Source organism: Chiloscyllium plagiosum, unplaced genomic scaffold (genome assembly GCF_037043375.1).
Source record: "Chiloscyllium plagiosum isolate Xiang-an unplaced genomic scaffold, Cpla_swu_hap1 HiC_scaffold_31, whole genome shotgun sequence".
NCBI lineage: Eukaryota > Metazoa > Chordata > Chondrichthyes > Orectolobiformes > Hemiscylliidae > Chiloscyllium > Chiloscyllium plagiosum.
The window spans coordinates 4919257-4947138 of NW_028270169.1; the positions used below are offsets into that span (position 1 = coordinate 4919257).

At 55.5% G+C, this 27882-nt stretch overlaps 1 protein-coding gene across 1 annotated transcript in view; it reads right to left on the reverse strand.

Annotated features, from left to right (window-relative positions):
• Positions 1–7196: 7196 nt before the first annotated feature.
• The window catches only part of slc43a2a (solute carrier family 43 member 2a), a 52399-nt gene continuing 31713 nt past the window's right edge, over positions 7197–27882 (reverse strand). Inside the window, 15 exon segments of the mRNA XM_087977146.1 lie at positions 7197–9919; positions 9922–10021; positions 10562–10669; positions 10671–10686; positions 11463–11536; positions 13584–13710; positions 14583–14608; positions 14610–14686; positions 14689–14730; positions 15874–15885; positions 18385–18531; positions 20331–20436; positions 20439–20532; positions 25161–25201; positions 25203–25295. Of these exon segments, the coding sequence (XP_087833272.1) occupies positions 9861–9919; positions 9922–10021; positions 10562–10669; positions 10671–10686; positions 11463–11536; positions 13584–13710; positions 14583–14608; positions 14610–14686; positions 14689–14730; positions 15874–15885; positions 18385–18531; positions 20331–20436; positions 20439–20532; positions 25161–25201; positions 25203–25295 (1122 nt within the window). The 3' untranslated portion in view covers positions 7197–9860.

The window sequence follows — 27882 nt, forward strand, 5'->3', positions numbered from 1 at the left end:
CTCGGAGATGCCCCACCTGGAGCTCCTCTGCTCCACCCAGTTCCTTCTCCCTTTTCTTTATTTTTTTTTCCCCATTTTGCAGCAGATTTTCTTCCCCCACCCCCTTCCCACAACTTTCAACCTCTGAACCTACACTCCCCTCCCCGACCTGGAGAATGGAGCTGACGAGGGTGTGAGTCCCGGAATGATCTCGGGGCAGGGAGCAGAGAGAGTCCCGGAGCGGGGAATGGAGAGTCCTGGAGTGGGGAGCAGAGGGGGTCCCAGGGCAGGGAGCAGTGAGAAGTGGGAGAGTGTGGAAGATGGAACCAAGCAGTTTATGTGCTAATGAGCTGAAACACACATTTCACCTACATGAAGTTCCCAAGTTGTTTGAAGTGGGGTTGGGGGTGTGAATACTTACAGGACATTATTATGGAAAGGAGGGAGCCACGTTCAGCAGGGACATGTGTTTGGATTTATCCCAGATCAGCCATCTCCCCCGACCCCTGCTCACTGTGGGTCAGTGAGACTTCATGAAAAACTCCAAGGTATTGTCCCTGCTCAGGAATTTCTAGGAGGTCAGATATTTTGTGAAAGGTGATGGATTGGTGCATATTTGCACCCACCGCTACCCAACCACAAGTCTAACATGTTCAATCCAGCCAAAGGCCTGAGGATATTGAAGCTCTGTGATCCAAAGAGGGGTTAACAGAGTGTGGGTAATTTTAACCAGAGTGCGTCTGGAGCAGGTGAGACTTGAACAAAGGTTCAACAGGTTGAGGCTCTGTTCACTGGAGATTAAAGAGTGAGAGGTGATCTCACTGAAATATATCAGATCCGTCAGGGGCTTTGACAGGGTCAATGCTGAGAGGATGTTCCCCTCATGGGAGAATCTAGGAGCAGAGTGTATCAGGGCGTCAGTGTAAGACTGGGATGAGGAGGAATGTCTTCTCTGAGTCTTTGGAACTCCGTGCCACAGAGAGCGGTGGGGACAGAGTCCCTGTGTATGTTTAAGGCCAAGATCGATTCCCGATCAGTCGGGGAATCAAGGATTACAGGGAAAATGCAGGAAAGTGAACCTGAGGAATGTTGGATCAGCCATGATCCTATTGATTGGGGGAGCAGACTGGAGGGGCTGACTGGCCTCCTCCTGCTCCTACTTTTTAAAATTCATTTGTGAGATGTGGGTGTTCCTGACTGGGCCCAGCATTTCTTGCCCCGTCCCTAGTTGCCCCTTGAGAAGGTGGCGGTGATGGTATTATTGATGGGTGTTGGTGTTGTGGAAACAGACAGCACCCGGATTGTGAAAGACTCAGTGTGCCTGGGTTTGGGAATTATTACATTTTGTGAGGGGGTGGTCTCGTCAAGGTGGCCCAGTGTTTTGATGAAGGAGATGTCCAAGGTGCTGGAAGATAATCCTGTTGGTGCTGTTCACACCCTCCCTGCTGGTGAGGCAATCCCAGCAAGGTCAGGACAACGTTGGTGCTGCTGGACAAGTGGTGAACTGTCTGTAGACAGTCGGAAAACCGTGTGGGAACACTGCCTCCTGATACTGATTGACAAACTTCAGGACACACCGAGGTGTCTGTGAAACTGATCCTGTGGGGCTGATCCTATGAGTGGGTCCTCGTGAACAATGGATCCTTGCAGAGTATTATTGATCAACAACTTCAAATGCCTTCCCCTCACAGCAATCTCCAATTGCTAATGTATTGTTATCCCGGACATTCCTGTGAGAATTCCCCATCAGCTTGGTCTATGTTTCGATGAGATCCTCTCCATCTTCTAAATTCCAGTGGTCCTTTGTACATCAACCGTTCCCAGTCTATCAGCATTTAAATAATCCTCTGCCATTCTGACTTCCTTCCCAATAAACCGGATGACTTCAGTTTTGTCCACAGTTACACAGTCTTTGTCCATCCATTCACCTTGTCTGTTTTCTGAAAGCCTCTTTACATCCTCTCAGGAATTTTCCACTTACACACTCATGCACACACACACACACACTCTCTCTCTCACACACACACACAGACACACACTCATACTCACAGTCACACAGACACATACACTCAAACTCACAACAGACATACAGACTCACACACACACTCATACTCACACACAGTCACATAGACACACACACACCCATTCTCACAGAGACACACAGTCACACAGACACACACACACTCATGCTTACACACAGACACATAGACACACACAGACACATACACCCATACACCCATACACACAGACACACAAACACACACGCAGTCACACACAGACACACATACTCACACACACACTCATACCCACGTGCACACAGACACACAGTCACACAGACACACACACACTCATGCTTACACACAGACACAGACACACACAGACACATAGACACACACATACACACACAGACACACAAACACACATGCAGTCACACACAGACACACATACTCATACTCACACACACACTCATACCCACGTGCACACAGACACGCGCACACCGACACACATAGTCACACACACTCACACACACAGACACACAGAGTCTCACAGTCAAAGAACAAAGAAACTTTACAGCCCAGGAACAGTGTGTGAAGTACTTGCCACGTGTATGCCCCTTAAACTTTCCACCTCTCACCTTGAAAGCATGACGTCTCATTATTGAATCCTTCACCCTGGGAAAAAGCTTGTCTCTATCTACCCTGTCTATACCCTTCATCATTTTATAAACATCAATCCACCTTAATAACCTCTAGCCTACCCAACAGATCTTTCCTACTTATGTCAACGGGATCCAGACTAATCAAACTTCTCTCTCCAATCTCAACATTCACCATGTCCCTCTCCTCAGTGAACACTGATGCAAAGTAATCATTCAGAATCTCACCCATTCTCTCAGGTTCAACACACAGCCTTCCTTCGTTATCCTTTAGTGGACCAATCCTTTCTCTAGTTACCCACTTGCTTCTTATATAAGAATAAAATGCTTAGGGATTCTCCTTAATTCTGCTAGCTAAAGCTTTTTCATGACCCCTTTTAACCCACTTGATTCCTCGTTTAAGACTTGTCTTACTCTTCTGCTATTCCTTCATGGCCCGTTCTGTTCTTAGCTGCCTGGATCTTATGTACGCTTCCCTTTTCCTCTTGGCAAGTCATACAATTTCTCCTGTCACCCACGGTTCACGAATCTTGCCCTTCCTAACCTTTGCCTTCAATGGGACATGCCTATCCTGCACTATCTTTAACCTATCTTTGAAAGCCTCCCACATCTCAAATGTGGACCTCCCTTTAAGTAGTTGCCCCCAATCCTCATTTTCCATCTCCTGCCTAATTTTGATATAATTGGCCTTGGCCCAGTTTAGTGCTCTTCCCTTAGGACCACTCTCCTCTTTATCTATGAGTATTCTAAAACTTACAGAATTGTGGTCACTGTTCCCAAAGAAATCCCCCACCGCAACTTCTACTACCTGGCCTGGCTCATTCCCCAAAACCAGGTCCAATATGGCCCCTTCCCTATTCGGACTGTTGGCATACGGCTCTAGAAAACTCTCCTGGACGCTTCTTATAAATTCTACCCCATCCAGAGCTCTGACACAAAGTGTATCCCAGTCAATGTTGGGAAAATTAAAATCTCCCATCGCCACTGCCCTATTGCCTCTACATCTTTCCATAATCTGTTTACCTATTTGTTCTTCTACCTCACGCTCACTGTTGGGAGGCCTGTAATACAGCCCCAACAATGTAACTGCACCCTTCTTGTTTCTCAGCTCCACCCATAATGCCTCACTGCTCAAGCCCTCCATAGTGTCCTCCTTTAGCTAGTCCCTGACTAGCAATGCAACTCCACCTCTCCCCCCCCCCTCCCTTTTACTTCCCTCCCTTTCCTGTCTGAAGCGTCTATATTCTGGAACATTTAGTTGCCAATCATGCCCTTCCTTCAACCAAGTCTCTGTGATTGCAATAATGTCATACTCCCAGGCACCAATCCAAGCCCTAAGTCCATCTGCCTTACACACAATATACTCCTTGCATTAAAGTAAATGCATTTCAGGCCACCAGTTCTTTTGTGCTCACCTGCTCCCTGCCTACTCTTCCCTTTATTCATGGTATCTTCATAATTCTTACAGTCTCCAGTCTCCACCTCGCTGCCTACTTGTTTTCTCTTCTGGTTTCCAGCCCCCTGCCACATTAGTTTATAACCTCCCTAACAGCAGTAGCAAAAACTCCCCCAAGGACATTGGTTCCAGTCTGGTTCAGGTGTAGACCGTCCAATTTATAATAGTCCCACCTTCCCCAGAACCGGTCCCAACGTCCAACAAATCTGAACCCCTCCCTCCTACACCGTTTCTCAGGCCACGTGTTCATCCTGCCTATTTTATTCATTTCTACGCTGGCTAGCATGTGGCACGGTAGTAATCCCGAGATCACTACCTTTGAGGTCCTCCTCTTTAACTTCTCTCCTCGCTCCCTGAATTCTTCTTTCAGGACCTCGTCTCGTTTTTTAACTTATATCGTTGGTGCCTATGTGCAGCGCGACAACTGCCTGTCAATGTTGGGAAAATTAAAATCTCCCATCACTACCACCGTTACGCTCACTCTCACACAGACACAGTCACACTCACACACACACACTCAATCTCACTCACACAGACACAGTCACACACTCTCACAGACAGTTTCACAGTCACACTCAGTCTCACTCACACAGACACACACTCACAGTCAAAGTCACACAGTCACACTCACACAGTCAAAGTCACACAGTCACACTCACAGTCTCACACACATATTCACAGACATACACACTCAGTCACACACTCACATTTACAGTCACACAGACACACACACACAGTCGCACAGTCACAGTCCATTTGATTACTACTTTTGGATGATGTTCCTAGGGACACCTTGGTGTGTTTCACAGCGTTAAAGGCAACTATAAAAATACACATTCCTGTTGCTATGTGACACCTTACCTAGAAAAGTGATTCATTGGGTAGAATCGAAACAGGAATGAACAAAAAACAGAGTGTTTTTTCAATTTATTAAATACAGATCTGCTTTTGAGTTACATCAATCAGTAAGAACTAACAGTGAAATATTGCCTATGGAGCATCTTCCATATATATATGTATATATAATAGACTATATACCAATATAAAACAGACCAAGGACCTAGACACCAGAGAAATCAATTCTCAAGATGGTTGTGATATTACGGTGTTATTATCTTTGATAAAATTTCAGGTGACATAATGAGAAGAACCCTTCGGTTCCAGTCAGAGGGCTATCAGATTGGCAAATGGTTTGGTGTTTCGGGATGGGTGCTGATGGCTGTGGGGTTGTTGCTGTGATTTAACTGTGCTGACTGCAAGGTTGGTCAGTACTGGACCACAGAATGGCAGCTCTGAAATGGGTGCTGAGCTGGCAAAGCTGTTATTGCTGATGATGATGGTCTAAACACTTCACCCACTGGCAAACCCCCAGAACACAGCGATGACCCAGACAGCAGCCACCTGAAAAATAAAGCTGCCCCTATTATTGCAGGAGGGGTGGGGGTGGAGGTGGGGGTGCTGTCCCCTTAAGCACAGCACAAACCGCCCCCCCCCCACCCCCTTGGATTGCGAGGGTCAGAGGCTACATTGACTGGATCACATCAAATCCAGTTTGAACAGTCTGTAATCGTTAAGCACCAGTGTGTTTCAAATACTAGATTGATCATGGCACAGGGACAGGAGCAGGCAATTCGGCCATCCAGTCAGCCCTGCTGTTTGTAAGGGGAGCTGATGGCCTCGTGGGATTATTGCTAAACTCTTAATACAAACATTCAAGGTTCAAATCCAGCTACAGGCAGATGCTAGAATTTAAATTCAACAAGTTTTAAAAATAATCTGGAACTAAGAGTCTGATGATGACCCTGAATTCGTTGTCAATTGTCAGAAAACCCCATCTGGTTCACAAATGTCCTTTGGGCAAGGAAATCTGCCATCCGTACCCAGTCTGGCCTACACGTGACTCCAGACCCACAGCAATGTGGGTGACTCTAAGTTAGGGATGGGGAATAACTCCTGGCCTAGCCAACAAGACCCAGATTCTGTAAATAAATAAAAAAAACTGATCATCTACCCCAATGTCACTCCTCCCCACTATTCCCAGACGCCATTAGTCTCTGGAAAACTATTAACCTGCTCACACTGCCCTCTGGGGGGGGGGGGAATCATTCCAATTCCAAGACTATCCAGCACAAACCTGAAATGCCACTGCATGTCCCAGTCACTTTGGACTATGCCTTAATTGGAAGGAGCTCTAAAACAGACAATCACAAAACCTGAAAAAATTGGATGGACTCCCAGCAAGGAATGGAAATCTACTAAAACAGTCAAGGGTAAGCATGAGGGGGTCAACTGAACTCTGAAAATAGGGAAAGGGAAAGTAACGGGATTTAAGATGCCAGATAAATGTCTGAGATTAATGACCAAAAGAGGCAAAGTGGAAGGACAGACATTTAACAGGAGTTTTCCCACATTCAGGATTGAAAAATTGAAAATGTGACTCAATTATTTGGGAAGGTGGGTTAAAAAGAACTCAGAGAAACCTCTCCTTTGTTGGTAAAGTACAAGAAGGGGCAACAGATACACGTGAGAGGGGGGTGATCACAGAGACACTGTGGAGAGAGGGATCCACTGGCCTGGTGGACAGGGGACGGTCAGCAGAGATTGTCCATACAGACTTCGGAAAGGTTTCAGAGAAGATTCCGCACAAGAGGTCATCAAAACGGAGAGGGGAGGGAATTAGCAGAGGGGACGGAGATTGGACATTGGTTTGGAGTGAAGAGGGACAGAGTGTGGGATGAAGAGTTTGCGATTTGTTGCAATGTAACACTGGCATTTGGCGAGGGTTCGTACGGAGACAGGTGGACGCAGCGAGTGGAGGATGTTGTGACAGAATTGAGCACGGTCAGGGAAAGTTTGGATTGAAAAAAGTCAGAGCTGAAAAATGTGTCGCTGGAAAAGCGCAGCAGGTCAGGCAGCATCCAGGGAACAGGAGAATCGACGTTTCGGGCATGAGCCATTCTTCAGGCATGAAGAAGGGCTTATGCCCGAAACGTCGATTCTCCTGTTCCCCTGGATGCTGCCTGACCTGCTGCACTTTTCCAGCAACACATTTTCAGCTCTGATCTCCAGCATCTGCAGACCTCACTTTTTCCTAGATTAAAAAAGTCAACACTGAGAGACTGGAACAATACATGGTGTGTGTGTGTGTGTGAGACGGAGAGACTGGAACAATACATGGTGTGTGTGTGTGTGTGAGACGGAGAGACTGGAACAATACATGGTGTGTGTGTGTGTGTGAGACGGAGAGACTGGAACAATACATGGTGTGTGTGTGTGTGTGAGACGGAGAGACTGGAACAATACATGGTGTGTGTGTGTGTGTGTGAGATGGAGAGACTGGAACAATACATGGTGTGTGTGTGTGTGTGAGACGGAGAGACTGGAACAATACATGGTGTGTGTGTGTGTGTGAGACGGAGAGACTGGAACAATACATGGTGTGTGTGTGTGTGTGAGACGGAGAGACTGGAACAATACATGGTGTGTGTGTGTGTGTGTGAGATGGAGAGACTGGAACAATACATGGTGTGTGTGCGTGTGTGAGACGGAGAGACTGGAACAATACACAGTGGGGGCGGGGGGGGGGGGGGGGGGGGGGGGTGTCTCTGGAGCATGAACCAAACAAAACAGCAGTGTAGTGGTACCACAGTGAACCAAAGGGCTTCAGAATGTTGGCCTTTTTCTTTTAAAGGGTTGGGATTTGAAAACAGCTCAGCTGAGGGAACATTGGTCAGAGCCCTAGCAGAGTTACTGACCCATAGGACACAGCCTCCAGGAAGAACAAACAGGTGGTGGAGAGAGTTTATTTGAATATTGAGCTCATTATTGTCTATTTCTCAGTGAGCGGTAGAGGAGATTGGACGCAGATAACGCACAGTCTCACCGCCACAGTGGCAAAGTTACTGACCCATAGGACACAGCCTCCAGGAAGAACAAACAGGTGGTGGAGAGAGTTTATTTGAATATTGAGCTCATTATTGTCTATTTCTCAGTGAGCGGTAGAGGAGATTGGACGCAGATAACGCACAGTCTCACCGCCACAGTGGCAAAGTCAGTGAAAAGCCATATTTGGTGTTCAGACACACACGCCTGTCCTTCCCAGCAGGCTCTCGGGAGAGTCCGGGTCAGTCTGTTTTGCCTTGGCCTGAGGTTGTTGCTATGGTCACAGATAAAGCTCAGTAATATGCAGACTGTGTCACCCTGTGTACCATCGAGTTTAAACAGCTCTGCTCCCTGGAATACTGGACAGGAAGCAATCTCCAATACTGTAACCTGGTCCTTTATGATTGTGGTAAAGCTATCTTTGAAAATCGGAACACTTTCATGTTAATACAGCAACATTGCCCCTGGGTTAGAGGGTAGTGCCTTTAACACAGGTTGGGGGGGGGGAGCCTTGTTCTAATACCGACACGGGAGCACTGTTTGTTTTCAGAAACATTTCCATTGCAACTCAGACCTTACCCAACAAGTTGGGGTCGGTGGGGTGGGGTTAGTCAACATTACTGCCCACTGGCCAGCACAGCATCCAATGTGACTGTGATTCCTCTCACAGTCGAGCAGCCTGACAATACTCTAACAACCAGGAGGCTGGCTAGGAGTAACCAGGACAGTTACTGCCCCCTACCCTCCTGGAGAGAGTCAGCAGCTTCAGGGGAGGAGGGCGGGAGCTGACGGAGGGGATGGGACTGGGACATGAACTCAGAAACCCACTGGCCAACAGATTCCCTCAATATTCGACCGAGCTGAGCTCACCCTGTGACTCTCTGCAGCTCCGAGTCGCAATTGGCTGTAGTTACATAATGCACCAGCAGAGAGCAGTGGCGAGCCAGGTGTATTCCTGTTCCCTCTGGTAACAGGGTTGAGGGAACACAGTCTGATCATTCCCCTCACCCTCCCCCCTTACCGAGTGGGCTGGAGTCAGTCAGTCAGCTTCCCATTCACTGTGGCAGCTCAGGGTCAGGGTCCTCACCTATCATACCTTCAGACCCAATCCCAGAATCGTCCAGGTCCCTTCCCCTTTAAAACATGCTCATTACCTTGCCCCCACCCCCTCCCCCCAATGTCAATGCTCTTGCTGTGCTGCGTGTGAACCAAGCGCTGGGTCAGAGGGATGGGGATACCTGTCCTAGCCCTGAGAGGGAGGAGCTGCCAGGTAGTTCTGTCTCTGTTACCCGCTAACATGAAGCTACGTCTCCACAGTTCTGAATTTGCCCCCTTTGCCCCCTCCTGCAGCCCCTGGGGCTGGATGTCCTGGGGGTGAGGAGGGGCTAATATGTCCTGGGCTCTGCAGCCAGGACTGAGGGGTCACTCACACACTGGACATCTGTGCTCCATGGATAGCACAGAGAGAGTCAGAGAGAAAGTGGAGGAGAGGGGGAAGAGAGCTAGAGAGAGAAAGGGAGAGAGAAAGAGAGAGAGAGAGAGAGAGAGTGTGGGGGGTGAGAGGGAGTGGGGGAGAGTGAGAGTGAGGAGGTGGAGTGTCTGGGTGAGCTCTGAGTGGACAATCCAGGGCACCACCTGCTCCAATGAAGACAATCAAGAGAAAGAAAACAAAACTCACTAAAAGAGCTGTAACCTCGGCCAGCAGGTTTCTGAGAGGACAGCTCTATACATATTCCCTTTCCCATAAATAACAGCAATTAATTTGATGAAATTAAGGTGTCTGCTTCCTCTTTGAGCACCATCAGGAAACAGTGGAGCCTGTCGATAGAGGGTGAGTGATCCTGGGCCTCGAGAGTCCTGTCTCACTGTGGTGAAGGTTACCACGGCCTACACAAAGGCCTCATGCTTGGAGCTGCCGTTGATTTTCATGAAGAGCTTGGCATCTCAGCCTTCTGCAGCTTTTGTTTACGGAGTTGCTGTCTGTAATAGAGCAGGTAGGCCGGGAGACAGAAACCCAGCATACTGACCCCCAACAAACCGATATTCACCTGGGAACAGGAACATAGACCATCAGCAACATCATCAACAAAACACATCCCATCACCAAGACAATACCATCATAGACATGGCAACAGAGAGAGGGAGAGAGAGAGAGGGGGGGTGGGGGGGGGAGAGTGAGAAGAGAGAGAGAGAGAGAGGGAGAGAGAGAGAGAGAGAGAGGTGGGGGGAAGAGAGAGAGAGAGAGAGAGAGGGGGAGAGAGAGAGAGAGAGAGAGAGAGAGAGGTGGGGGAAGAGAGAGAGAGAGAGAGAGAGAGAGAGAGGGGGAGAGAGGAGAGAGAGAGAGAGAGAGAGAGAGAGGGGGAGGGGGAGAGAGAGAGAGCGCGAGAGAGAGAGCGAGAGGGAGAGAGAGAGGGTAGGGAGAGGGGAGAGGGATAGGGAAAGTTCTGGGAGTGAATTGCAGACCCGAAGGTGCAGGCTGCTGAAGGCACAGTTGGGAATGATCGAGTGAGGAAATCAGGAATACATAGACAGCACGAATTCGGAGAATGTGTTTAGGGGATACAGAGGGAGCTTGACACTAAATCTACCCAGAGAGGATCACCTTCGAGTGGTCCCATCATCGCCAGGAAGAGGGGTTGTTGGAGAAGTGCAAACAGTGCGCTGATGAGTGACTGCATTCCAGTCAGACTGCCGAAACTGTGTGGAAGGATAACTGGGACAGAGAGAGACAAACACAGAGTTACACCCACCGAGGGACGCATGGACACGGGGGGGGGACACAGGGACGGCGGGGGGGGAACAGAGGGACAGACGGAGGGAGGTGGGGGGGGACAGAGGGAGGTGGGGGGGACAGAGGGAGGTGGGGGGGACAGAGGGAGGTGGGGGGGGACAGAGGGAGGGGGGGGAATAGAGGGGACAGAGGGACGGGGACGGCGGGGACAGAGGGAGGGAGGGGGGACAGAGGGACAGACAGAGGGAGGTGGGGGGGAACAGAGGGACAGAGGGACAGACAGAGGGAGGTGGGGGGAACAGAGGGACAGTGGTAGGGGGCGCGGAGGGGGGTTGGGAGTGGGGACAGAGGGACGCAAGGACAGACAGACGGAGGCTGGTGAAGGTGAGAAATGTATGGCCTGGTGATTGGTTGTATTCACGGTAGTGACCCCCAACCACCCAAACATTATCATAGCACGAGGAAAACCGAAGAAGAGAGTCTGCTCCCCAGTCTGGGTCTGGGGGGAACGGGGCGGGAGGAGGGGGTGTATGGGGTTATTGGGAGACTGGGGGGATCTGGGGGTCAGAGACTCACTGGGATTGGGATGGAATTGGTTTGGAATTCACTGGGATGGGGTCATTTTGGGATTAGACAGGGACTGGAACCTGCTGGGATTGGGAGATACCAGGATAGATTGACCCTGATTGTGGTTGTTGTTGGGTGGGTGGGTGGGTGGTGGTTGTTGTGGATAAAGTGCAGAGAGGTGGGTTACTCACACAGCAGCGTAAAGCCCACCGACAGCTGAGTGAATGAATCCCCGAACGATCGTGTGGAGAATGAAGGAGAGAATCTGCAAACAACAACCATTAACGGTGAGGACTGATCTGGGCCCAGTGCCTGCTACCACAGAACCCCACCCACCCTATCTCCTCACCCCACCCCCAACTCCTTCATCCAGCAGGTCCCCACACTGAGTCCCTTCATTTTTATAGCCTCCATCAGCATTGTTAAAAATACAGATTGGGCCATTTACACATTTTAAATTGTGGGATCCTGCTGTGCACTTCCTGGATTCTAACTGCAAAAGCAGTCTCTGAGGTGGGAGAAGGTGCTATTGAAATGCAGTTAGCCGTGTTTGCAGTGAAGAGCAGCCTGTTTCTGTGGAAATGTCTCCCAATGCCTTTACCGTGGGGAGTGGGGCCACTGGGAGTGGGAATCGGGAATGTTGGTGTGTTATTCCGTTATTGCTCATAGCCCCCTGAGGCTGCAATGGGAACACTGGGCACCAGGTGGCAGCACAGGACAAAAGGGCCAACCTCCTAACCCAGGGTCAGAGCTAACAACATACATCATGTATTTGTATAGCGCCTCTCACATCTTCAAGCTATCCCAAACTATTTTAGAGCCAATCTGTTTATGATTAATATTTTTGAATTGTTCTTAGAGTGTGAGAGATGTGTAGTAGAACAGAGCACCTTGGGAATGCTGTTATTATATTCACCTCCGTTAAGCCCACCCCATTTCTAAGCTCCCCAGTGCCACCAGCCCCCACCCCAGTTCTCCATGTCAAATCTATCCAGTCAGTTTCTCCCCAGCTGGGGGTGAGCTGGGAGCTGGGGGTGAGCTGGGAGCTGAGGGTGGGGGTGAGCTGGGAGCTGTCTGTGCACGTGGGAGGACTAACAGTGTGCTTTCGGATGATGTCGCTGAGGTTCAGTGTAGATGGGAAACGGGAGGAACCAAGGAGAGATCCCTGGGGGGACTGCTCACCCCCCGCTCCCAGCTCACCCCCACAGCTCCCAGCTCACCCCCACAGCTCCCAGCTCACCCCCACAGCTCCCAGCTCCCAGCTCACCCCCACAGCTCCCAGCTCACCCCCTGTTCCCAGCTCACCCCCTGTTCCCAGCTCACCCTCACAGCTCCCAGCTCACCCTCACAGCTCCCAGCTCACCCTCAGCTCACCCCCAGCTCCCAGCTCACCCCCAGGTCACCCCCACAGCTCCCAGCTCACCCTCAGGTCACCCCCACAGCTCCCAGCTCACCCTTGGGTCACCCCCACAGCTCCCAGCTCACCCCACCTCCCAGCTCACCCCCAGGTCACCCCCACAGCTCCCAGCTCACCTCACCTCCCAGCTCACCCCACCTCCCAGCTCACCCCCAGGTCACCCCCACAGCTCCCAGCTCCCAGCTCACCCCCAGGTCACCCCCAAGCTCCCAGGTCACCCCCAGCTCATACCCCCCAGCACCCATCTCACCATCCCAGAACCATTAGACCCATAAGAAACAGGAACAGGAAGAGGCCATTCAGCCCCTCGAGCATGCTCTGCCATTCAGTGGGATTGGGGCTGATCCGACATTGCTCACGTCCGCTTTCCCTGAGACCTGTGATTCCCGACTGATCGGGAATCGATATCGGTTTTAAATATCCACACGGACTTTGCTCCCACAGCTCTCTGTGGCAGGGACCTCCAAAGACACTCATCCCTCAGAGAGAAGAACTTCCTCCCCGTCTCTGTCGTACATCAGTGCCTTGTTATAGCGTCTGGATAGACTCTCCCATGAGGGGAGTGGCTCAGTGGTGAGCACTGCTGCCTGCCAGCGCCAGGGACCTGGGTTTAGTTCCAGCCTCGGGTGTGTGGGGTTTGTATGCCCCCCCCCCCCCCCCCGTGTCTGTGGGGGGGGGGGGTTCCTCTGGACGTTCCCTGCACTGTCCGGTTCAACTCCACCACCTCACGCACAGACAGTTCGCTCAACTTGGGTCTTCAGAGACGCTTCCCGCTCCCCCTCCCCTTCCCCCTCAACAAAAGTCCCGCGACCCCCATCCTCAGTCACACCCCCCATGCCCCCGGCACACAACCCCCCACCAACCCCCATTGAGCATGCTCCGTGCAGTCAGCTACCTGCAGTGGGAGGTTTGGGATGAGGCAGGTAATCCCAAACCCGACCAGGAGGAGGTTTGTGAAGACAAACGCTCGGGTGGCGTTGGTGATTTTCTGAATCTTTCGGTCTCTTTTCTTTCCGCTGGGCCTGGGGGAAAAGGAAGAAGCAATTTGATTCTGGCCGAGTGAAAGTCAGCGGTGTCACAGAAAAACACATCACATTCCAAACCAGGAACACTACCCACTGAATCAATCATCGCTCAACCCACTACCCACTCACCAACCTGGAACCCAACCCACTACCCCACTCACCAACCTGGAACCCAACCCACTACCCACTCACCAACCTGGAACCCAACCCACTACCCCGCTCACCAACCTGGAACCCAAACCCACCTCACCAACCTGGAACCCAACCCACTACCCGCTCACCAACCTGGAACCCAACCCACTACCCACTCACCAACCTGGAACCCAACCCTCTACCCACTCACCAACCTGGAACCCAACCCACTACCCACTCACCAACCTGGAACCCAACCCACTACCCACTCACCAACCTGGAACCCAACCCACTACCCACTCACCAACCTGGAACCCAACCCACTATCCACTCACCAACCTGGAACCCAAACCACTACCCACTCACCAACCTGGAACCCAACCTCTACCCACTCACCAACCTGGAACCCAACCCACTACCCACTCACCAACCTGGAACCCAACCCTCTACCCACTCACCAACCTGGAACCCAACCCACTACCCACTCACCAACCTGGAACCCACCCACTACCCACTCACCAACCTGGAACCCAACCCACTACCCACTCACCAACCTGGAACCCAACCCACTACCCACTCACCAACCTGGAACCCATTCACCAACTTCTAACCCAGCTCTGTACTGGCCATTTACCCGAATGCTCTGGATAGCCTTTCCCGGGGGATGTGGAGTTGGGCATCACAATGGAACAAGTGAAAGCTCACAAGGTTGCCCTGCTCTCTGCTCCTTCACTTACTTCCTCCCAGCAGCCAGCTCCTTCTCCCTCTGTGTCTGACATCCCATCATCGCAGTCCTTCAGTTTCCAGTCCATAATGTAACCAATCACAGGAGCTGTCATCAACACAGCAGCTGCAGCACCCCGAAGATGGACGAGTACAGACTGACTGAGGAGAAAGGCAGCAACAAATTAACATGGGCCACGAGATGGGATTATCCACTGACCACAGACAGTACACTGTCAAATACAGAATAAAGTACACACTGCACTATACTGCACTGGACTGAACCGCACAGTACTGTACTGCACTGGACTGAACCGCACAGTACTGTACTGCACTGGACTGAACCGCACTGGACTGAACCGCACCGGACCACACTGTACTGTTCTGGACTGTACCACACTGCAGTGTATGATACCGCACTGTACAACACCACATTGTGCTGCACTGGACTGAACCGCACTGCACCACATTGTACTGCACCGCACTGTACTGTATGGTCTGTATCCTGATCATTGTGTACAGATCCCACTTTTCCCAGCCCTTTCCTCTCAGACTCCTGCTCAGACCTTCTTTGCCAACACCGCTGTCCAGGATGGTTGTGAATGGCTGGTTGGAGTCTGCTCAGTGAGTGATGGGACACAGTGAGAATCGTGGGCAGCACTCTGGGTACAGATCATCTTTACCTACAAGCTGAAACAATGTGGGAGCATCACAGTTACGACATGGATATGACAAGCGAGGAATCATTGAAGCGAGTGTCTACGGTTGGGTAAACATTGTATCTACGCCCTGGCATGTGGTGTGGGAGCCTAGGGCAGCACCATAGCTGAGCTCTGGTACAGGACATGGGATCGGGGATGATCACTGGTAGTGGAGTGAGAATATGGGAGAAATGTTCAGATGGTTGTTGTTCTGACACAGTTACAAGACTGAGCTGATTACCTCCTATAACACGGCGGCACAGTGGTTAGCACTGCTGCCTCCCAGTGCCAGAGACCCGGGGTTCAATTCCCGCCTCAGGCAACTGTCTGTGTGGAAGTTTACACGTTCTCCCGTGTCTGCGTGGGTTTCCTCCCACAGTCCAAAGATGTGCAGGTCAGGTGAATTGGCCGTGCTAAATTGCCCGTAGTGTTAGGTAAGGGGTAAATGTAGGGGTATGGGTGGGTTACGCTTCGGTGGGTCAGTGTGGACTTGTTGGGCCGAAGGGCCTGTTTGCACACTGTAATGTAATGTAATGTAATCTAATCTAAACACAGCACCACATCAGCCCATTCCCCCTCCCTCAGACACTCCCTTGATCCTTACCCGTTTCCATAACTGTATTGGTCATTGGTAAGAGGGACAGCAGCGACACAGTGAGGGAGAGAGGTGGGAGGGAGAGAAGGAGGGGTGGGGAGGGAGGGGTGGGTGGGTATGGAGGGGTGGGTGGGTGGGTATGGAGGGAGGGAGGGGAAAACCAGTGGCAAATTGAGCAGCAAAAGGGAAAGTGGGAAGGAAGGAGAGAGAGAAAGAGAGAGAGAGAAACATGTTAGAAGAGTGAGAGAGCAGCAAAGTGGATCCAGACAAGAGCAGCACAGCCCCAGAGAGAGGAAGGAGCCAGGAATCTGTGAACATCAGGAAACAACAGTCATTCACAGCTCGAGAATCTCGGAGTTGCGGGTACACACAACAATGCAACAGGCTCTGCTTTCAAATCATCCATTCCTCCTCCCAACCCCTCCACCCGTCTGAGCCCCTCCACCCCCCTGAGCCCCTCCAACCCCTCTGAATCCGTTCATCCCATTCCGGGCCCCTCCATGTCCACAATCCCCATTTCCTGAGGTTTTGGTCACAGTGGGAGGGGTACTGGGTGGGGGGTGGGATGCTGACCATCCGCTGAATTCCATCCCGATCTGGGCCTGAAGTCTTTCCCTGCCCCAGCTGTTTGATCAGGTGTGGACCTGTTACATTTCACCCCCATTTTATCCCCGGATTTGTACTGGGGATGCTGTAGATTCAGGAGGGTCTACCCTCTGTTATTAAATAATCTGATGGGGAAAGAAATCTGATCAGAAGGAATCTCTCTGTTTCCGTAGATACCAGGCAGGGAACAGGAAGGGTTTGGGTCTATTGAAATGGGTGTAGAAGGGAGTGAATGGGAAGGGGTTTGGGTCCATTTGGTAGTATTTGGTGGGAGCGAATGGGAAGGGGTTTGGGTCCAATGGGGTTGTATAGGGGGATTGAACAGGAAGGGATTAACATCCAATGGATTGTTTAGACTGCGAGTGAACAGGGAGGGGTTTGGGTCCATTGGGATGGTGTAGGGGGGAGTGATCAGGGAGTGGGTTTGGGTCTGTTAGGACGGTGTAGGGGGAGTAATCAGGGAGGGGGTTTGGGTCCGTTAGGACGGTGTAGGGGGGAGTGAACAGGGAGGGGTTTGGGTCCATTGGGATTGATGTGGGGGGGGGGGGGGGGGGGGGGGGGGAGTGAATGGGGAGGGGGTTGGGTCCATTGGGATGGTGTAGGGGGGATGTGAACAGGGAGGGGGTTTGGGTCCATTGGGATGGTGTAGGGGGGAGTGAACAGGGAGGGGGTTTGGGTCCATTGGGGATGGTGTTGGGGGGGAGTGAACAGGGAGGGGGTTGGATGGTTAGTGAATGTGGACAGTGCAGATGTGGGAGACAGTCTGGGTTTGGTAAGGGAAGGGTTAAGGGATGTGGTTGCGTGTGATTTGTCACTTTATACACTTTGCTTATTCGCGAGTTCAGAGTCAGCAAATGCGAGGGAGTGAGGAAACATCTCCACGGTAACATCTAGGGTAGAAACGAGGACGGAAAACAGGAAAATATGATGACGGGAAAACCAGCTGCTGAATCAGGGGCTGGGAGCAGCTGCTGACAACAACAACCACCTCCAGGCTCCTGCCCAATGTAACTAGCACTGGGCTGCAGGGTAGTCAACTACTGACCCTCACCAAGAGCAAGCCCCTCCCCGAAACCCTCTCCCTTTCTGCCCCTGGTAATCCTCCCCTGATTTAATTCCCACTCCCTCCCCCTCGAATCTCCCTGACCCCCTCCTGGTCTCTACTCCTCCACAATCACCCCCTTACCGTCTGCTTCCTGCTGACTACCCAGTTCCCCCCCCCAGCCCATGACACTGAGACCCTCCCTGATGAAGAGGTGGGTTTCCGCCCCCCCAACCCAGTCAGTGTCAAGTCGCCATTGGCTGTGTGACTGGGTACCGGTACATTGTGAACACCAAGGCAGTGTCTCGGACCCCGGAAAGTTCGGTGACCCTCCGCGCACTGTCCTCCCAAGCAGCACATTCCCAAACACAGCAACTCCCCCACCCTCCCACACACACACACACTCCACCATCCACCACAGGCCCCTCCCCCAGCCTGGGATCCATCAACAATGTCGGATCAGCCATGAGCCTATTGAATGGTGGAGCTGGCTCGAAGGGCTGAATGGCTCCTCCTGGTCCTATTCCTTTTGATCTCACGGTCTTTATCTCATGCCGTCAGGCCCAGGCGTAGTTTCAGGACCTATCCTGGGCTGCTATTTTATCCGTTGGCTTGTTTGAGGGGTCTGCTCCCACCGGCTAATCCATACTCCCTGCCCTTTGACATCGAGAGGTCACAGAGAGCCAGGCCTCAGCCCCTCCTGCTTCATGCTCCCAGGTTGACCCAATCACATTGATGTGATTCCCACCCCATTCTCCACAGGTCCCAAAGTGATCTGGGATCATCACCTTAGCCCTCCCCCCACCTTCATTCCCGATGCCCAGTGTGTACACAGCCCGGATCGAGTCGGAGAGATCTCCATGGTAACCTACCTGTGACAAGGTCTCCCTCGACCAGATCCTCCAGGATGTTGTTCATGGCTCCCATGTAAAAGATGAGCCGGAGTTGTGTGACACACATAGTGACCAGGCTGAGGATATAGACTGGGCTGAAGATACTCTGCATGAAGGACCCAGACCCTGTGGAGGAACAGGGGGCAGCGGTCAGACTCTGGACGGAGGTCACCCTCATAGAGGATGTACAGCACAGAAACAAAACCCTACGGCCCAACTCAGCCACGGTTCCCAACCCCAATCTAGTCCCACCTGCCAGCACCTGGCCCATATCCCTCCAAACCCTTCCTATTCATATACCCATCCAAATGCTCTTAAATGCTGTAATCGTACCAACCTCCACCATATCCTCTGCAGCTCATTCCATACACGTACCACCCTCTGTGTGAAAAAGTTGTCCCTTAGGGTCTCTTTTATATCTTTCCCTTCTCACCGTAAACCTATGCCCCTCTAGTTCTGGACTCCCCCATCCCAGGGAACAGACCCTTGTTTATTCATACTATCCTGTCCCTCATCATTTCAAAAACTCTATAAAGTCACCCCTCAGCCTCCGACGCTCCAGGGAAAACAGCCCAGCCTGTTCAGCCTCTCCCTATAGCTCAGATCCTCAAGTCTCGATCACAGACTTCTTTGTTAGTGTTTATATTCCACTACAAGTGTTCCTAGGCAGTCACGGAGCTGGCCCAAGGCCCAGGGCTCCCAGTCACAGCATAGGCCCAGGCCCAGGCACAAGGCTCCCAGTCACAGCACAGCCCAGGCCCAGCAACAAGGCTCCCAGTCACAGCACAGGCCCAGGCTCCCAGTCACAGCACAGGCCCAGGCCCAGGGCTCCCAGTCACAGCACAGGCCCAGGGCTCCCAGTCACAGCACAGGCCCAGGCCCAGGGCTCCCAGTCACAGCACAGGCCCAGGCCCAGGGCTCCCAGTCACAGCACAGGCCCAGGCCCAAAGCTCCCAGTCACAGCACAGGCCCAGGGCTCCCAGTCCCAGCACAGCCCCAGGCCCAGCAACAAGGCTCCAGTCACAGCACAGGCCCAGGGCTCCCAGTCACAGCACAGGCCCAGGCCCAGGGCTCCCAGTCACAGCACAGGCCCAGGCCCAGGGCTCCCAGTCACAGCACAGGCCCAGGCCCAGGCACAAGGCTCCCAGTCACAGCACAGGCCCAGGCCCAGGCCCAGGCCCAAAGCTCCCAGTCACAGCACAGGCCCAGGGCTCCCAGTCACAGCACAGCCCCAGGCCCAGCAACAAGGCTCCCAGTCACAGCACAGGCCCAGGGCTCCCAGTCACAGCACAGGCCCAGGCCCAGGGCTCCCAGTTACAGCACAGGCCCAGGGCTCCCAGTCACAGCACAGGCCCAGGCCCAGGGCTCCCAGTCACAGCACAGGCCCAGGGCTCCCAGTCACAGCACAGGCCCAGGCCCAGGGCTCCCAGTCACAGGCCCAGGCCCAGGGCTCCCAGTCACAGGCCCAGGCAGCAACCAGAGTGGGGGCGGGGATCACAAATCCAAGCAGCAGGGATCACTCCCTCCCCTTACTTACCGCACTCCCACACATGCACACACACAAAGATACATACAGACACAACACACACACACAGAGACATATACAGACACTCGCATACACACGCGCACACACACACACACACACGAGTAATCTCTGGGTGATCCCTCTAACCCAGGGAGGGGGTTTAGTGACCAACTGAGATCACCAGAATCAGGACAGGCCTCTGACTCGGGTCCAGTCTTTCAGAGAGAATCCTGCAATCGATTGTCTCCCTGTTCCCACACCGTTAGCTCTGGTGTCATGTACTACTGCCCACTCCCCAACCACCTCTCTCTCTCTTTTGGCTCTGATCCTCTAATTGCTCAGTTGCTTGATGATGTTGTCAGGGTGCTATCTAAATGCAGTCTGCATTGCAGCAACCCACCTTGGTCTGGAGTCTGACATTTGACCTCCAGGTCGACGGTGGACAGACACAGCTTGTTACCGTCCTGAGTGGCCAGCTTCTCCTGAGGCTTCATGGAGTTGCCCACCCACTCAGCCTCCGGCCTACTGTGGTCACCTGCTTATAGAATTGCTTCCCTGTGATCTTGTGATCGAAACCCAGCCAGCTGAACTTAATCTTCACCCTGCCGAGGGGGCAACAGGGAGGGGGGTGAGAGCGAGAGAGAGCGAGAGACAGAGAGAGCGCGAGAGAGAGAGCGCGAGAGAGAGAGAAGAGAGGGGGGAAAGAGAGAAGAGAGAGAGAGAGGGGGAAAAGAGAGAGAGGGGGGGGGAAAGAGAGAGAGAGAGAGAGAGGGGGGAAAGAGAGAGAGAGAGAGAGAGAGGGGGGAAAGAGAGAGAGAGAGAGAGAGGGGGGAAAGAGAGAGAGAGAGAGAGAGGGGGGAAAGAGAGAGAGAGAGAGAGAGAGAGAGAGAGAGGGGGGAAAGAGAGAGAGAGAGAGGGAGGGGGGAAAGAGAGAGAGAGAGAGAGAGAGAGAGGGGGGAAAGAGAGAGAGAGAGAGGGGGGAAAGAGAGAGAGAGAGAGAGGGGGGAAAGAGAGAGAGAGAGAGGGGGGGGAAAGAGAGAGAGAGAGGGGGGAAAGAGAGAGAGAGGGGGGGGAAAGAGAGAGAGAGGGGGGAAAGAGAGAGAGAGGGGGGAAAGAGAGAGAGAGGGGGGAAAGAGAGAGAGAGGGGGGAAAGAGAGAGAGAGGGGGGAAAGAGAGAGAGAGGGGGGAAAGAGAGAGAGAGGGGGGAAGGGGGGGAAAAGAGGGGAGGGGAAGAGGGGGGGGGAAGAGAGAGGGGGGGGATAGAGAGGGGGGGGAAGAGAGAGGGGGGGGGGAAGAGAGAGGGGGGGGGAAGAGAGAGGGGGGGGGGAGAGAGAGGGGGGGGGAAGAGAGAGGGGGGGGGAAGAGAGAGGGGGGGGGAAGAGAGAGGGGGGGGGAAGAGAGAGGGGGGGGGGAAGAGAGAGGGGGGGGGAAGAGAGAGGGGGGGGGGAAGAGAGGGGGGGGGGGGGAAGAGAGGGGGGGGGGGAAGAGAGAGGGGGGGGGGGAAGAGAGAGGGGGGGGGAAGAGAGGGGGGGGGGGAAGAGAGGGGGGGGGAAGAGAGAGGGGGGGGAAGAGAGAGAGGGGGGAAGAGAGAGAGGGGGGAAGAGAGAGAGGGGGAGAAAAGAGAGAGGGGGGAGAAAAGAGAGAGGGGGGAAAAGAGAGGGGGGGGGGAAGAGAGAGGGGGGGGAGAGAGAGGGGGGGGGAAGAGAGAGAGGGGGGAAAGAGAGAGGGGGGAAAAGAGAGAGGGGGGAAAGAGAGAGGGGGGGGGAGGGGGGGAGAAGAGGGAGGGGGGGGGGAAGAGGGAGGGGGGGAAGAGGGAGAGGGGGGGAAGAGGGAGAGGGGGGAAGAGGGAGAGGGGGGGGAAGAGGGAGAGGGGGGGAAGAGGGAGAGGGGGGAAGAGGGAGAGGGGGGGGAAGAGGGAGAGGGGGGGGAAGAGGGAGAGGGGGGGGGAAGAGGGAGAGGGGGGGGAAGAGGGAGAGGGGGGGAAGAGGGAGGGGGGGGGAAGAGGGAGAGGGGGGGGGGAAGAGGGAGAGGGGGGGAAGAGGGAGAGGGGGGGAAGAGGGAGAGGGGGGAAGAGGGAGAGGGGGAAGAGGAGAGGGGGGGAAGAGGGTGAAGGGGGGGTAGAGGGAGAAGGGGGGGAAGAGGAGAAGGGGGGGAAGAGGGGGGGGGAAGAGGGGAGCGGGGGGTGAAGTGAGGGGGGGGAAGAGAGAGGGGGGGGGAAGAGAGAGGGGGGGGGAAGAGAGAGGGGGGGGGAAGAGAGAGGGGGGGGGGAAGAGAGAGGGGGGGGGGGAGAGATGAGGGGGGGGGGAGAGAGAGGGGGGGGGGAAGAGAGGGGGGGGGGGAAGTGAGAGGGGGGGGGAAGAGAGAGGGGGGGGGGAAGAGAGGGGGGGGGGGAAGAGAGGGGGGGGGGAGAGAGAGGGGGGGGGAAGAGAGTGGGGGGGGGGGAAGAGAGAGGGGGGGGGAAGTGAGAGGGGGGGGGGAAGAGAGAGGGGGGGGGAGAGAGAGGGGGGGGGAAGAGAGAGGGGGGGAAGAGAGAGGGGGGGGGAAGAGAGAGGGGGGGGAGAGTGGGGGGGTGGAAGAGGAGGGGGGGTGGAGAGGAGGGGGGGTGGAAGAGAGGGGGGGTGGAAGAGAGAGGGGGGGGTGGTGAGAGGGGGGGGTTGAGAGTGGGGGGGGTTGGAAGAGAGAGGGGGGGTGGAAGAGTGGGGGGGGGAAGAGAGGGGGGGGGATGAGAGGGGGGGGGAGAGTGGGGGGGGGGATAGAGAGGGGGGGGGAAGAGAGGGGGGGGGGAAGAGAGGGGGGGTGGAAGAGAGAGGGGGGGTGGAAGAGAGAGGGGGGGGTGGAAGAGAGAGGGGGGGGAAGTGGGGGGGGGAAGAGGGGGGGGGATGAGAGGGGGGGGGAAGAGAGGGGGGGGGGATGAGTGGGGGGGGGAAGAGAGGGGGGGGGGGATGAGTGGGGGGGGGGTGAGGAGGGGGGGGAAGGAGAGGGGGGGGGGGGAAGAGAGGGGGGGGTGGAAGAGAGGGGGGGGGTGGAGAGAGGGGGGGGTGAGAGAGGGGGGGGAAGTGAGGGGGGGTGGGGGGGGGGAGAGAGAGGGGGGCGAAAGAGGAGGGGGGTGGAGAGAGAGGGGGGGTGGAAGAGAGAGGGGGGGGGAAGAGAGAGGGGGGGGAAGTGAGGGGGGGGGGGGAGAGAGGGGGGGGAGGGGGGGGGAAGAGAGGGGGGGGAGGGGGGGGGGAAGAGGAGGGGGCGGAAGAGAGAGGGGGGGGGGAAAGAGAGAGTGGGGGGGGTTGAGTGGGGGGGGGGAGAGTGGGGGGGGGAAGAGAGAGGGGGGGGAAGAGAGAGGGGGGGGGAAAGAGAGAGGGGGGGAGAGAGAGGTGGGGGAGGGAGAGAGATCAGATAGTATCATGGTGAGAGAGAGTATATCCAAAATGGCATCGGAAAAGGAAAGGAGTGAAAAGGTAGAGAGAGAGAAACAGGAATGTTAATGTTGAGATATTTCCAATCAGACAGTTCACACCCAGTCTGTGTGTGTGTGAGTGTGAGTGTGTGAGAGTCTGTGTGTGTGTGTGTGAGTGAGGTGTGTGAGAGTGTGTGTGTGAGTGAGGTGTGTGAGAGTGTGTGTGTGAGTGAGGTGTGTGAGAGTGTGTGTGGGTGTGTGTGAGTGAGGTGTGTGAGAGTCTGTGTGTGTGTGAGTGTGAGTGAGGTGTGTGAGAGTCTGTGTGTGTGTGAGTGTGTGAGAGTCTGTGTGTGTGTGTGTGTGAGTGAGGTGTGTGAGAGTCTGTGTGTGTGTGAGTGTGAGTGAGGTGTGTGAGAGTCTGTGTGTGTGTGAGTGTGTGTGTGGTGTGTGAGAGTGTGTGTGTGTGTGTGTGTGTGTGTGGTGAGTGAGAGTCTGTGTGGGTGTGTGTGAGTGAGGTGTGTGAGGGTCTGTGTGGGTGGGGGGCAGTGTGAGGTGTGTGAGGGTCTGTGTGGGTGGGGGGCAGTGTGAGGTGTGTGAGGGTCTGTGGGTGGGGGCAGTGTGAGGTGTACAATGTTTCTGGAGGGGTGGAGATGATGTGGGAGGGATGGATGTTAATGGAGGAGGGAGATGGGGCTGGAGAGATACCTGGGGAAGGGGTAATGGAGGTATGGATGGGTGAGGGGAGCTCAGATCAAGAGGCAGGGTCTGCGAGTGGAAGGGGGTTGGGGGGTGCAGTACACGGGCCTCCTGCTGGGATCACATGCGGTCCTGGGAAGAGACATGTGTAACTGGTTGTAACAGGGCAACTACCTCACCTGCCAGTGCCCAGGCCCTGAGGCCTCCAGAACCAGGGCCTCACTCCCCCCCAGGGCCTCAATCCCCCGGGGAATCACTCTAATACCTTCCTCACTCCCCCCTGAGGCCTCACCGCCCCCCCCCCCTCCCCCGGGGTCTCACTCCCCACCCCTGGGACCTCACTCCCCCCACCCCCCCCCCCTCTCACCCCGGGGCCTCACTCCCCATCCCTGGGCCTCACTCCCCCTGAGGCCTTCACTCCAATACCCTCCTCACTCCCCCCTGAGGCCTCACCCCCCCCCCCCTCCCCCGGGGTCTCACTCCCCACCCCTGGGACCTCACTCCCCCTCCCACCCCGGGGCCTCACTCCCCACCCCTGGGCCTCACTCCCCCCAGGACCTCAATCCCCCGGGGAATCACTCTAATACCTTCCTCACCCCCCCCAGGCCCTCACTCCCCGTAAGGCCTTCACTCTAATACCCTCCTCACTCCCCCCTGAGGCCTCACTCCCCCCTTCCTGGGGCCTCACTCCCCACCCCTGGGACCTCACTCCCCCCCCACCCCGGGGCCTCACTCCCCACCCCTGGGCCTCACTCCCCCTGAGGCCTTCACTCCAATACCCTCCTCACTCCCCCTGGGGCCCTCACTCCCACCAGGCCTCTCCCAACTCTCACAGGCCTGTCCCAACCCCCACTGGCTTGTCCCATCCTCCCCGCCCCACCCCCACAGGCCTGTACCTTCCCCCGCCCCCAGCCCACCGTCCTGATTGTGTGTACCTTTCTGCAGCGGGGGGCGGTGGGAACAGTTAGGAATCCAGCCCCCTGCCCTTCAGGAAGACCCTCTCTTGGTGTTGGTGATCCAGTACTGGGGGAGTCAGGGGTTTTGTATGGGTCAGGACGGGGGCTCACCTCACTGTGTTTGGTGGGGGAGGTGGTTTCTCACAATCCCACCCTCCCTCCCCCCCAAGGGGAGAGGGCAGTAACTCACGTGTAGTCCATATCCTCGGGGCCTGGGAATGGTTCCAGGGGGCCAGTTCAGGAAGCAGTTCATGAAGACAAGACCCCCACAGGCAGCCCACACCAGCAGGATGGTGATAAAGGGAGCTCCAAAATCATAGATCACCTGGGGGGAAAGAGAGAGAGAGAGAGAGGGGGGGGGGGGGGAATAGAGGGAGAGGGAGAGAGAGAGAGAGGGAGGGAGAGAGAGAGAGAGAGAGAGAGAGAGAGGGGAGAGGGGGGAAGAGAGAGAGAGAGAGAGAGAGAGAGGGGAGAGAGGGGGAGGGAGAGGGAAGAGAGAGGGAGAGGGAAGAGAGAGGGAGAGGGAAGAGAGAGAGAGAGGTAGAGGGGGGGAGGGGGGAGAGAGAGAGAGAGAGGGGGAGGGGGGAAGAGAGAGGGAGAGGGAAGAGAGAGAGAGAGGTAGAGGGGGGGAGGGGGAGAGAGAGAGAGAGAGGGGGAGGGGGGAAGAGAGAGGGGGAGGGGGGGAAGAGAGAGGGGGAGGGGGGGAAGAGAGAGGGGGAGGGGGGGAAGGGGGAGGGGGAGGGGGGGGAAGGGGGAGGGGGAGGGGGGGAAGGGGGAGGGGGAGGGGGGGAAGAGAGAGGGGGAGGGGGGGGAAGAGAGAGGGGGAGGGGGGGAAGAGAGAGGGGGAGGGGGGGAAGAGAGAGGGGGAGGGGGGGAAGAGAGAGGGGGAGGGGGGGGAAGAGAGAGGGGGAGGGGGGGAAGAGAGAGGGGGAGGGGGGGAAGAGAGAGGGGGAGGGGGGGAAGAGAGAGGGGGAGGGGGGGAGGGGGGGGAAGAGAGAGGGGGAGGGGGGGAAGAGAGAGGGGGAGGGGGGAAGAGAGAGGGGGAGGGGGGGAGAGAGAGGGGGAGGGGGGGGGAAGAGAGAGGGGGAGGGGGGAAGAGAGAGGGGGAGGGGGGGAAGAGAGAGGGGGAGGGGGGGAAGAGAGAGGGGGAGGGGGTGAAGAGAGAGGGGGAGGGGGGGGAGAGAGAGGGGGAGGGGGGGAAGAGAGAGGGGGAGGGGGGGAAGAGAGAGGGGGAGGGGGGGAAGAGAGAGGGGGAGGGGGGGAAGAGAGAGGGGGAGGGGGGGAAGAGAGAGGGGGGAGGGGGGGAAGAGAGTGGGGGAGGGGGGGAAGAGAGAGGGGGAGGGGGGGAGAGAGAGGGGGAGGGGGGGAAGAGAGAGGGGGAGGGGGGGGAAGAGAGAGGGGGAGGGGGGGAAGAGAGGAGGGGGAGGGGGGGAAGAGAGAGGGGAGGAGGGGGAAGAGAGAGGGGAGGAGGGGGAAGAGAGAGGGGGAGGAGGGGGAAGAGAGAGGGGGAGGGGGGGGAAGAGAGAGGGGGAGGGGGGGGAAGAGAGAGGGGGGGAGGGGGGGGAAGAGAGAGGGGGAGGGGGGGGAGAGAGAGGGGGAGGGGGGAAGAGAGAGGGGGAGGGGGGAAGAGAGAGGGGGAGGGGGGAAGAGAGAGGGGGAGGGGGGGATGAGAGAGGGGGGGATGAGAGAGGGGGGGTAGGGAGTGAGAGGTGTGAGGTGGGGGGAGAGAGAGGGGGGGAGGGGGGGGATGAGCGAGAGAGTGAGAGAGGTGGGGGGGAAGAGTGAGAGAGTGAGAGTGTGAGGGGGAGGGGGGAAGAGAGAGGGGGAGGGGGGAAGAGAGAGGGGGGAGGGATGAGAGAGAGAGAGAGAGAGAGAGAGGAGGGGGCAGAGAGAGAGGGGGGAGGGGGGGATGAGTGAGAGAGAGAGAGGTGGGGGGGGTAGAGAGAGAGGGAGAGAGGGGGGGGGTGGGGGGGGATGAGAGAGAGAGAGAGGTGGGGGGAAGAGGGGGGAGGGGGGGGATGAGGAGAGAGAGAGGTGGGGGGGGAAGAGAGAGAGGGGGAGGGGAGAGGGAGAGGGATGAGAGGGGGAGAGGGAGGGGGGGGAGAGGGGGAGGGGGAGAGGGAGAGGGGGGGAGAGAGGGGGAGGGGAAGAGAGATGGGGGGAAAGAGAGAGAGAGAGAGAGAGATGTGGGGGGGGAAGAGAGATGGGGGGGGGGGGGGGAAGAGAGAGAGAGACTCAAACATTCATTCCAACCTCAGCCAAACACCTCCCCCAATACCATAGCACCCCCTCCCCAGCACTCTTCCCTAAACCCCCCCCCCCCCCCACTCCTTCCAACATCCTCCATTCCCAACACCCTTCAGTCTCCCAGGACAAGACAGAGAAATGCAGAGAGAGAGAGAGAGAGAGAGAGAGAGAAAACATGAAAGAACAGGAGGGTGCTGGGGTGTGGTAACATTCGGAAGGAGGGAACGAGAGAGAGACTGAAGAGAGAGAAGGGAGGGAAGGAAGGAAGAGAAAAAAATGTGGGAGGAGACTGGGAATTGACAGAGATGGTGGAAAGACATAGAATGAGGGGAAAAAGGGAGAGAAATACAGAGAGAGGAGGAAGATGGGGGGGGAAAGGAAGAGAAAGGATCGAAGAAAGGGAGAAGAGAAAGCAAGAGGAGATAGAGAGAACACAGGACAGAGAGAGATAGAGGGAGAGAGAGAGAGAGGAGAGAGAGAGAGAGAGCACACAGGACAGAGAGAGATACAGGGATGCAGAGATAGAGGGACAGAGAGAGAGAGAGAGAGCGCAGGACAGAGACAGATATAGGGGGACAGAGAGAGAGAGAGAGAGAGAGAAAGAGAGAAGAGAGGAGAGGGAGAGGAGAGAGAGAGCGCACAGGACAGAGAGAGATAGAGGGACA